Source organism: Suricata suricatta, chromosome 2, assembly GCF_006229205.1.
Source record: "Suricata suricatta isolate VVHF042 chromosome 2, meerkat_22Aug2017_6uvM2_HiC, whole genome shotgun sequence".
NCBI classification, from domain to species: domain Eukaryota; kingdom Metazoa; phylum Chordata; class Mammalia; order Carnivora; family Herpestidae; genus Suricata; species Suricata suricatta.
This window is the reverse complement of record NC_043701.1, coordinates 18,382,394-18,394,350: the sequence shown is the minus strand read 5'-3', so window position 1 is coordinate 18,394,350 and position 11,957 is coordinate 18,382,394. Positions and strand designations below refer to the sequence as shown.

The window sequence follows — 11,957 nt, the reverse complement described above, 5'->3', positions numbered from 1 at the left end:
AGAGCATTAGACTAACACTTTGAAAGTACCACCTCTGCGGGAAAAGCCTTTGTGAATGAGGCAGGTGCAGGAAGGAGGCTCACAGGTGATCTCAGGGTGGGATGAAAAAATCTCTAAGAGGAGCCTCCAGGTCAGGAGAAAACAACTGGAGGCAAAAAAAAAAAAAAAAGGTGCGGAGAAAAACGGTGAAAATGAGAAAGACAAGCAAAAAGAAACAAAGCCAGATACTGAACGTACTAAAGAGAGCAACAAAACAAAAACCACAGAAGAGTCACATTAAAAGAAAAAGTCAAGCTCCAGAGACTACGCGGCCAGCGGGCGAGGACTCGCGGAGGGGCGGAGATTACGGCCCAGAATCCCTTGCGGCTCCTCCTCCCCTGGGGGCAGTCTCCTAGGCAACTGCGGCAAACAAGATGGCGACTGCCGAGAGAGATCCCCAGGGGTCGATGCCTTCCTCTCTCCAGGGCAGTCCACGACATGAAACCCAGTCGATATCATTGAGCTCAGAAAAAAAGCGTCAGTCGTGCTGGTCTTTTTCCCCCATGGGACAGAAGCCGAAAGAGACTTTGCACAAAGCCTCCTCCTACCTGCTCCAGCGGCTCATTCACCGCTCTGTGGAGTCGGACGCGGACGGAGAGGACTTCGAGGACGAGGGCGAAGTGGAATCCGAGGAGTCCTCAGAGTCCGAGATGCCGAATTTGGAGGTGTGCCCCCCCCCCCCCGCCACCCCTCGCTCCCTTCTCCAGGCGTCCCGCGCCTGCTACTCTGGCGGGGAGGTCCCGCTCCTAGGCTCCCGACCCTTTCTTCCCATTTCCTCACCCATGGCCTGGAGTATTTCCCCGTGTCTCCTTTATTTCTCAGTAGCACCTTCGCTACTTCCTTAAGAGTCAAGTTACACAGCGTCCTCATGAAAAATTTCCACCTATTTGAGAGTTATACATTTAGCTTTTAAAAAACTGCGCTTCGACTGTATTGTGAATAGGCAGGCTTCGTCTTTGGCATCCCCTACGGCCTTTTCTGTGACTTTGTGTAATGTTCCACCACTCTCCCCGCGTCCAGTCCCTTCACCCTCCTTCCTCGAGGAAACAGTGACTCTCTTCATGTAGTCTGATAAGCGCTAACTCAAGACTAAGTGACTTAGAAGTTTAATGTATTACTTCTGCCAGAGGTATATAATGCATTGTACGAGAAACACGCACACACACCAGCGAAAGACCCTTAGAATGGTCTAGCAGTCAGCTCACTGTGGTAGTATTTTCAGAACTACGGAGAACGTTTCTTAAATTCTCAGCTGTATTATCTGACGTTTGGCTTTGCTTCACATTCTTGTAAATTCTCTCTCTTCTACAATACCTCTTCTAAACATCACCCAATTCCACTTCTTTCCTACATTCATCATCATCCTCTTCCTTTCTTACCCGATGGCCTGGTTTTAGGGGGGTTTGGGGGGGTTCCTCTCTACCTCTTAACACTTCTTTTCCTTGGTCTCTAATATGTTTGCTTTCCTTCAAAAGCATAAATTGATTGGCTTGCTTTGAATAAAGGATTGGGTTTTCCTCTTTGTCTTGGCTGCCAGGAAACTCAGAATCAATATTTTTCTTAATTTTAATAGTTTTTTTTGTTTTGTTTTAGGTTTTTCTTCTCCCCTTTCCTCTTCCTTCATAGTATAAACTGCTTCAAATTCTTTTCCGAAGTAGAATACAGAGAAATAGAATGTTTCCAGTGTCCCCTATGACCTTAGGTGACATTCTGGCTTCACTGTTGCTCATCTTTGCCTATTTTCTTAGCTCTCCTCCTTAAGGCCAGACATGTATTTCTTTGTTATTCCTGTTCGCTTTCACCAACTCCTTCGGCATTTGTCCTGTTTCTTCCTATTCACCCATCTGTAATTTGCACTTCCTCCTGTTAACTCCAGTCCTACCGTTAACCACTTACACTCTTCCTACTTAGATTCCCTTCTTCTGTACGTCCTTTCGCCCACTTTAAATATTTGGCTCATTTTTCCGCCCTTTTCTCCCATTTCGACTTTCCTGCTCTTTCACCTCCAGCTATATGGGCTTGTCCTTAAAGTGGGCAATAGAAAATTATTACTTATGGGGCACCTGGGTGGTCCAGTCGGTTAAGTGTCCGGCTTCGGCTCAGGTCATGATCTTACGGTTCGTGGGTTCAAGCCCGGCATTGGGCTCTGTGCTGACAGCTAGCTCAGAGCCTGGAGCCTGCTTCAGATTCTGTATCTCCCTCTCTCTCTGACCCTCCCCTGCTTGCACTGTCTCTCTCTGTCTCTCAAAAGTAAATTAAAAAAAAAAACAATGGAAAATTATTACTTATCCTTTGGTGATGTACTTTACTACCCTTCACAGTGTCTATTGCAAAACTGTAGCAGTGTTTTTACAACTTTGAGATGTTTGTGTGGTTTCTACCAGCTTCCCCCCCAAAGGAATTCACAGGTGAATCACAGGTTTACTTTATTATTCTAATTAACGCATGCTCTTGGGTTGTGGGGTTCATTAGTGGCTGCGTTAATCTGTCTTCAGTGTGCCATTAACAAACCATGGGAGGGGGGTGTGACTTGAACTGGTCGTTCCTAGCTTGTGTGCTGTGCGTGGGAAAGTTTGTTATTTCCTCCACTTACATTCTAAGTATTAATATTTATTCTGTGTTCCTACATCCTACCTCACAGGAGATGTGAGAAGTGAACAAGAACCTACGTGTGTAATACTTACGAATATATTATTTATACTGTTACTGATACAAGTAACAATATTGCACCTGTTTCTTCTCTGCTCACTATAGCTCATTACGTGATTGGATGAATTTAGCTGACTTGGAGCACACCTCCACTGAATGATTGCTGTGTAGGAAACACACTTTGACTCTATGTAGGGCCGAAGCGTCCAGGCCCACAGCAGGTGTGTGACGCATGGAACTAACTCTGCTGATAACTGAATGTGGGCAATGATACCTACTCCTGGGGCAGTTATAAACAGCAAATTGAATAAGAAAGTTTGTTAAAGCTCTTGATAGAGTGTCTGATGAAGAGTTGGTTCCTAAAAATTGTAGAGGTAATGCATAAGAGCAGTAGTGTAGACAGAAGAAGATGAGACCGTACTTGAGGACATCCGTGGTCCCTGCTCTCAAGGTCAGATAAGAATGAGAGTAATTGACAGATCTTCATCTCAAGTGTTGTACACAGAAATGTTTACAGATGACACCTGGGTGGCGGGGATCCTGGAAGACTTTAGGGGAAGCAGACCCTTGTCTTCGTGGGTGGGGGCTGTGTGGGCAGGGACAGGGCAGCTGTTCCTACTGATTACTTACAGGTGAGAACAGGTGAGGTCAGGGAGGGGTCAGATTGCAGAGGGTTTTTTCGCTCTTTTACAGACTGTAGACTTGGGTCTCTGAGCAGTGACGAACTGCCCTGATTATATCAGATCAGATTAGATTAGATTAGATTAGAACTGCCCTGATGGTAAGACTGGAGATGGGGAGATCAATGAGAAGACTCTAGCAACCGCTGTGGAGGAGAAACAAGAGTCTGGATCAAGGCAGTGGGAATGGGCATGGAAAGGGAGCTAAAGATGAAGACAATTAATATATTTAAGTTATTAAACATTGTCAGTCTAGGATGCCTGCTAGGTCTGTGGCATGGTCTGGGGGTGTATTAAGGCCATTAACCACAATAGGAAATGGGGACAGGTGTGGTTGTGCAGGAAAGAGTCGGTTATATGAATCACCTGAGTCTGGAAATGAGGGGAGGGAGAGGAGGCTTGAGGTTCTCAGCACTGGGGACTGTGAGGCCATCCGGGAAGAGGAGCTGAGGGCCAGGGAAGACCCCAGGGGGTACAGGTATCTGAGTAGCCAGCAGATGAAGAGGAATCAGGGTAGGAAGCTGGAAAGGAATGGGTAGAGAAGGAGAAGGAAGAGCTGAGTGATGGGAAACCAAGACAAGGAAGAGTCTTTTTTTTTTAAAGGAAGAATCTTAAGACCGTGAAAATGAGTTGTGGTGCCAATAGGTTAAGTGGGAAGAGACCTAAAGAGTGGTCATTGGCTTTGCCCATTTGAGAGCACTTGGAGATCTTGGCCTGTGTGGTTTTGTGATGTGGTGAAGGCAGAAGCCTAACTGAAGGGAGTTGAAGGGTGACGGGGAGGAGAGCAAGGGGCATTAAAGGATAAAAAAGCAACTCTGCTCTAGCTTGGTTATTTAGGGGCACTGCAGCTAAAGCAATGTGTTAGATTGAATAGACTTGCAGCGACTGGTACAGCTGGAGAAGTGACAGGGCCCAGAGCCCAGGCAAGTGGATGGTCCCTGAGCGGGGGCCCTGAGTGTGGACAAGAGAGCAGTCTCTCCCTGCGACCCTAGTGAAGGGCCCTGGAGCAGGTGCAGGACGCCGAGGGGGTTGATGTCCAGACCGCTTCTGCTTTGCCTCGGAAGCAGAGGAGGAGCGCACCTGCCAAGAGCAGAGATGAAGGGGTAGAGGCACCTGATGGCTGGGGAAGTGGATGAAGACCCGGTGGCCAAGGTGGGAGCCGGAAGGCAGCTGATAACAGAGCGGGGACTGGAACAGCGCCAGGCCTGGCTCCAAGTTGACTCTGCAGTGGTCCCGGCATGCACGCTTGTGAGGCCTCTCCCAGCCCACTCAGTAGCTCAAGGGCAGGAGAGGTTTATTAATTCATTCAGCCGCGTTTGAGCGCCTGTCAGGTTCCAGGCACCGTATTCCCCCTCCTACTTTATGCTTCAGCTGTTTTGAACTCCTTGCTGTTTCCCCAGTGAGCCATGCTCGCCTTCACCTTTGGAATTTTGTACGTGTTGCCCCTTTTGCCTGCAATACCCTTCCTGGTCCTCCTTCCTGCCCTTTCTTCCCCTTCGCCAGAATAACTCAGTTACTTGGGTCTCAACTTCATTGCTTTCTCCCCCAGCAAGCCTTTGCTAACCTCCTAATCCCCACTAGAACTGACAGAAAATGGAGGCTGTACGTCTAGTCAAAGCTTACTCGTATTGTAATATTTATCAAACGACTGAAATTGCTTATGTACTTGTCTGGCTCCCGGATTGAATTGTAAATCCTTTAAGCATAGGCACCATGTCTTATTCGTAATTCTGTCCCCTGAGCCCCGCGTCCTGGCTGGCATGCGCCTGGCATGCTGTATTTTTATCCTGAACGAATGATGAACCTGACACAATCCCGCCTCAGCACAGTAGTTGATTGTGAACTTGATTCAGGGTTGAGTGTGTACGCGGTAGTTTCAGTCACGGGACAAGCAGGCAGAGACTTGAGGGTAGAGAGACACTGAAATTGCCCATGGCATACCAAGTAGAGAAGGGAGGAGGGGACAGCTAGACTCTGAGAAAGGGAAAGAGAACAAACTGGAGATTTCGTTGTCCTCACAGAACAAGGGCAGTGAGTGCTGGGAAGGTCGAAGGGCAGGCAGAGTGGGATACTAGGGTCTGAGGTTTCTAAGGTGGAACAGTTTAGCATGATGACCAGGTCCAGGGCAAGGCCATGGGAGCGAGTGGTGGAAGTTGAGTAGGGATGGATTTAAAGGGCCTGGAGTTGAGAAAGGATCATATGTATGTGGATGTGCTTGGGAGGAGTAGGGCTGAATGGCCGTCCTCAGGCATTCTGAAGCCATCGAGATAAAGGTAGGGCTTGTAAAGGTCTGAAAATGACCAAAGATCAGAAGGGAAAGGCGTGATACTGATAATTGGCAGGAGCGTCAAAGGCGTGAGAGGGTTGGAGGTTTGCCGTGGGAATTGGGGAGAATGCTGGAGGTGTGGCCCGTCTCCATATCAGAGGCTATGCTGAACACCGGACGTTTACCTCCTGTCACTCAAGGGTGCAATATCTTCTCACATCCAGGAAATAGAGGGGTTGGGGGAGGTAAGCAAGAGGTGTAGACGGCAAGTTTTGGAGGGAAGGTAACACCCCCACCTATAATCCTACCCAGGATTACGTTAGATTTATGTAAACTGGAACTTTATTTAGAAACGCGAGTGTCTGTTGTGATGAATCGCTGCATTCTCCTGAAACCACTCTGGCACTGTATGTTAACTCAAACTGAAATTTAAAAAATGAGTGTCTTTCCTCCATTTGTAAACAGGTTGATTGGTAAGGAAGAATGAAACATTGAGATGTGGGATTTCTAACTTCATCAATGAGTAAAAACAACTCATTTATTAGGAACACTTTTAGAGTTCTAGGCAGGGCACTAAGAGCTTTATAGGCACTATTTTCTCTTTCATTGTCCCTAAAACATTGAGAGAAGGTAATAACATTTCCTATTTATAGATGAAGAGTATGGGTGAAGTCATAAGCTCAAAATGGCAGATCCGGGGTTCAAACCAAGTCTGCCCAGCGCCAGCGCCAGCGCACTATCTCCATGTGAGTGAGATGTGCTCCCCTGGCCTAGTGGAAATGGGGGGGGGGGCTGGGGAGAAACTTTTCAGTAGCGCACACCTATCTATGTCCCTGTGTCCTGAGCAGCATTCTTAGCTCCTGAGTGAGTATAGAACTGGAAAGGGTATTTAGCCGTCATGGTCGACATGCCGGTCATGGTCAGTTATATTGGTGTGACTGATGGGATTACTGGATTTTGTGTCCTCATGCTGGTGTTAGTGTTAAAGTGTTGGTCATAGCAGAGTTGAAGGCAGCACAAACATAGTATTGATCCACCTGCTGGCTCGTCTGTTTGTTTTTTGGGGGGGGGGGCGGGAGAGGCATGTTGAGTCACCACTGGTTCATGGCTTTCGACGGACCAAGGGCCAGCCTCCTTATGGAAATAATCATTTCCCTTCGAATAAATCTTGTAAATTGTATGAATCCAGCAAAATTAGCTAATAGGAAGCAAATCAAGAACTTGTTTATTCCAGCAAGAATACCAGATTTAGAAAAGTAATTGCCTTCGGGCTCCTGGGTGGCTCAGTCGGTTAGGCATCCAACTTTGGCTCAGGTCATGATCTCAGTTCCTGGGTTCAAGCCCCGCATCAGGCTCTGTGCTGACAGCTCAGAGACTGCACGGAGCCTGCTTCAGATGCCTTGTCTCCCTCTTTCTCTGCCCCTCCCCTGCTCGCTCGCTCACTCTCTCAAAAATAAACATTAAAAAAAGTTTTAAAACAGTAATTGCCTTAACTTGGATGTAACCATCCTTTTGGGTGTAGGCAAGCAGTCTAGTACTGTGGTCGGAATTGCCCTGGAGTCAGATTCAAGTTTGTACTGTTTCTATCCTATACTAGCTATGTGGTCTCAGGCAAATTAACCCCTGGAAGCTTTAGTTTCCTCATCTGTAAAATGGAAACAAAAATCCCTACCTCAGAGTTTTCAAGAGGATTCAGGGAGTTGTTGATCTTTGAGAGCTCCAGGCTCTTAGCGGCTAGGACAGAGAAGCACTTAGTCCATGTAACTGTCACCACTAACGCCGATGTTTCCACTGCTGCTGTGTCCGTTCACTCTGAATACCTAATGCAACTGGCCACCTGTGGCTGTGAAAGCACTGATTAGAGAGATATTTATTTAATTATATATCACATGCATGTGTCCTCAGTACAGGATTTCCTTTAGGGCTGGTACATGTTGGAAGGCTCAGCTCCTGAGTATGTAATAACAAAGTAAGTGCTGGCCATGAGGAGGTGGATTGTTTCTTTTTTAACAGAAGTCTTTTGTCCACCTCTCTGGTTTTTGTTCATTTGTTTGTGATGTTTTGTTGTTGTTTTGTTTTTGCAGGAGGAATTTGATGGGGTCCTGAGAGAGGAGGTCGTGGCCGATGCCCTTCACCAGTTGGGGCGCTCAGGCTCAGGCACTGAGCAGGTCTATCTCAACCTAACTTTATCGGTGAGTACGACAACCGCACCATGGGCCGGCTACATCTTGATGCGGGTTGGACCATATCTATTTTTTCTGGTACTCCTAGTTTTGGGGTGGCCCCAGATCTCAGAGTCTTGCATTTGATGGAGACTGACAAGAAGAGTGATTTATGTAATGTTGGGCATCAAAGAGCCCTAGGCAATCCAGTTATCAGGCCCTGAATTCCTTTGTTTCCATTCCCTTCAGACTATTGCTTTTATCTTAAGTAGTCTATATTATAGTAATCAATGCTTTCTTTCCCGAAGTTGAATTTAACTCTGTGAAACCAATAAAAAATTCTTTAAGAATTTTTCTCTCTGATCAGGGCCAGGACTAAAATTAATATCTAAATCCAAGGGAACAAAGTAGTTTGGTATTGACTTTCCACACCGACTCCCAAGCATATCAAGAATCAAGTGGCTTTGAGCTGTAACTCACTTTCCAAAAGTTCCCCATTATTAAAGAAAAAACATTTTGTTATTCATCAACTGTCAAGATATCAATACTAACACTCAGTCTTGTCTTCACTTTTATCCTAAGAGAAGCTGTAAGCACCAAGTCCTCAGCGTGTTCTCAGATTCTTCCTTTTGCTTCTCTATAGTCGTAGAAAAATAAGTTAACTCTTTTTGCTCCCTTATAGTGTAAAGTATTAAATATTCCTTGGAGAGCCACACAATAAATGCAGATATAGGTGAAAAAAGCACACTGAAATTTTGCTATGGTACCATAATTTGGCTAAAGTATACATAATTCACAGCAAGTGAGGCATATACAACTGCAACCTTGGTCTGCCTTGGATTTGAACTAGTAAACTATCCAAAGAGTGTTCTGTTCTTCTGTGCCGGTTCTGTGGCATATCCTTCGAGGACAGCCTCTTACTGCTGTAATCTTTTACTATTTTCACTTGATAACATTTTATGGATGACTCAGCCCGTTGGGCAATAACTTAGAGGGAGCATCCTATGTGCGTTGCCCTATGTTAGGAAGTCGGAATGGTAGATCATTCCAGCATCCAATATATCCCCGTACAAGTCCATTTCCATCAGTATTCTACTTACATATGTAGTGCTATGACTTAAATATGATCAAAAAAAAAAAGAAAGGAAAAGAAAAGAAATCAATCCTTTCAAACTTATTTCAGCTAGATGGACTGACACTTACTTTGCCACTGACCTCCTTGCATTTGAGATATTACATGTTGAATTACTTCTTAATGAATACACTTTCTTAGAATTGCCTGGTTTAGTGAGTTTTCCCTCATATCTTCGTTTACACATTATTTTTACATTTTTTTATTACTAATGTACATAGCCTCTCCTACCAAAGTCATAAGGTTCTTAAAGGCACAGTATAGGTCTCCTCCAGCATTGCATTGTATTTCCCATTGTGCACAATGCCTTGTACATGGTAGGTTTTTAGTACACCTTTATTACATTATTCTTGTGGCCATCATTGGACATTTTTATCATCATTCTATTTGAGAACTTGCTTATCATGATACTTCATTGGCTGGCTGTTTCTGATTCTGACATTGTGACATAAGCCAGTAATAAGAGTCTGTTCCAAGGGACCATAGTCCCCTCCAACCCACCTTGAAGTTCTCTAGAAGCAAGATTCTTTATTGAAAGAATCCCGGAGGATTCCAGAGACTTGGGTCACCTACTTTGTCGCTAACTTGCTGTGTGATTTTTATGTTACTTTCATCCCTCTCTGTCCCTCTTATTCCTCCTCCAATTTGGGAACAGTCTGCGAGGTGGATCTCAGTTTTATTTGCTCAGATGAGATCACCGAAGGAGAAGCTTTGAATAGGAGACCCCGAGAAAGTGTAGATGATAATGTCGTTCATGATCTCCTGATTACACATGAGCTCTCTTTAGCATTCCATTTAAATTCCAGGCATCTGCCTTTTCTTCTAGAGAGAGGCTTTGGTCTTACTGCTGTTATGTGATGTGTTTGTTTTGTTTCTGTTTTTTAATAATAAAACTCTGCTCTAAAGGTCTACATGACACTGCTTTAATTTGCCTTTTCATGTTGTATTCATTCTTGCTAATACCACTTGTTTTCCAAGCTATGTTCTTCAGAGAAATTCATTATAAAAAAATTTTTTTTACGTTTATTTATTTTTGAGAGAGAGAGACAGAGTGTGAACAGGGGAGGGGCAGAGAGAGAAAGAGACCCAGAATCTGAGGCAGGCTCCAGGCTCTGAGCTCGTGGTCAGCACAGAGCCCGACATGGGGCTTGAACCCACAACGGGAGATCATGACCTGAGCTGAAGTCGGATGCTCAACTGACTGAGCCACCCAGGCGCCCTGAGAAATGCATTCTTAAAAGGAGTCTGTAGTCCACTTTGCAATCCTGTTAGTAGTAGCCTTCAGATTTAGTTCTCACTTAATTACTATACTTTTGAAAGGAATTGTGGACTTCTTTCTGTCATCCATTATTTGCAGGTGTCACTAGAAGGCTGAAGACTAACCTGTTAAAGCAACATGAAACCGTTTTTCCTTTTATTTTCTCAGGGTTGTGATTTAATTGACATTAGCATTCTCTGCGAATATGTTCACCTACAGAAGTTGGATCTTTCAGTAAATAAAATTGAAGGTATGTAATTTTCATTCTAGTAGATTCATGGATCATTCAGTTATTTCCAAATTTAATCTTCACCTTATGTAATATAGTTTAATTACACAAAACTTGGTGTTGGTGATATTGTGTAGCCATTTGCATGTCAGTGCCCTACGTGGTCTATAAAAAAACAAACTCACCATGACAGAGGAGTAAATAAAGAGGCACCGGTCAGCAAACCTGCAACATTACATGACGCTATGGTTGAAATGCACTCAGTGAAATTGAAGAGTAGCCCATGGAATGTTTGCTTTGTTATTTCCCTGAAAGAGATGGCTCATTACTTCTTAAATGCTTCCTGAATATTTGATGATTCCCTTGTCTTTCCCCCTATCAGTTTATTCAGTGCAGATGAATTAGTCCCCACTGCCCCCTTGTTTCTCTTTAATGGATTCTTTTCTTCATTTTGCCTTTCCGTCTACATTTTAGTTCTGGCCAGCTACTTCTGTTCTTATTTGAGCACAAGGGATTCACACATGTGTTTTTCTCCTCCTCTTCCGTTGCCTCTATACCTGCGGTTGACTTTCAATTCCATTCATAGTTCCTGGTAATGTATTTGTTGTGACATCTTGCTCACATTTAATGAAATTAGTCACATTTTCTTCGAAGCTTGATTCTTATTTCTAATTCTCTGATCTTGTTTGAAGTTGAAGTGTCCAGTTTCTTTTCACTTCGAGAGAAGTCAGCAATTGTTACTTCGGACCTGTTTTCTTCACTGATCATCTTTCTACTCGTTTCTTTAGCCTTTATTATGACAGTTAAATGTTGTGGATGCGGTTGTCCCTGGCTAGTGCCTGATTTCTTCTTCTCATATGACAGCAATAATTAAAATTCAGCCTTGCTTTTCAGTGGCTAAGAAATATTCTGCATTGTTTATTCCTCAAATGCTTCTGTTTTTAACTTGTTACTTTTTTTCTAGTTTCTTTTATATCTTAAAAAAATTTTTTTAATGTTTATTTTTGAGAGAGAGAGAGAGAGCAAGAGTAGGGGAGGGACAGAGAGAGGGAGACACAGAATCCAAAGCAAGCTCCAGGCTCCAAGTTGTCAGCACAGAGCCTAATGCGGGGCTCGAACCCATGACCTGTGAGATCATGACCTGCGCTGAAGTCAGACACTCAACTGACTGAGCCACTCAGGGGTCCCTAAATCCTTTTTTGTAATGGAAAAGTACAAACATGTGCACAAGAGACTATTGTAATGAACATTCAGATTCAACATTTATTGGCTCTTGGCCCATCTGGTTTCACCTATACCTCCCTGTCCACCGTCCCCGGAGTTATTTTAATGTTTTTAATGTTTTATTTATTTTTTAAATGTTTATTTTTTTATTTTGAGAGAGAGAGAGAGAGAAAGAGTCTCAAGCAGGCTCCCCGCCTGTCCGTACAGTGTCTGCCCAGGGCCTCCATCCCTGAAGCAGAGATCCGGACCTCAGGGGAGATCAAGAGTGGGCAGCTGAGCCACCCAAGAGTCCCTCCCCAGGGTCGTGTTAAAACAAAT

The 11,957-nt window shown here is 44.4% G+C and overlaps 1 protein-coding gene across 1 annotated transcript in view; it reads left to right on the top strand.

Annotated features, from left to right (window-relative positions):
- Positions 1-421: 421 nt before the first annotated feature.
- Positions 422-11,957, top strand: part of LRGUK (leucine rich repeats and guanylate kinase domain containing) — a 67,633-nt gene continuing 56,097 nt past the window's right edge. Inside the window, exons 1-3 of the mRNA XM_029918019.1 lie at positions 422-704; positions 7,719-7,826; positions 10,355-10,436. Coding sequence (XP_029773879.1) covers positions 447-704; positions 7,719-7,826; positions 10,355-10,436 — 448 coding nt within the window. The 5' untranslated portion in view covers positions 422-446. The remainder of the gene's footprint in view (positions 705-7,718; positions 7,827-10,354; positions 10,437-11,957) is intronic.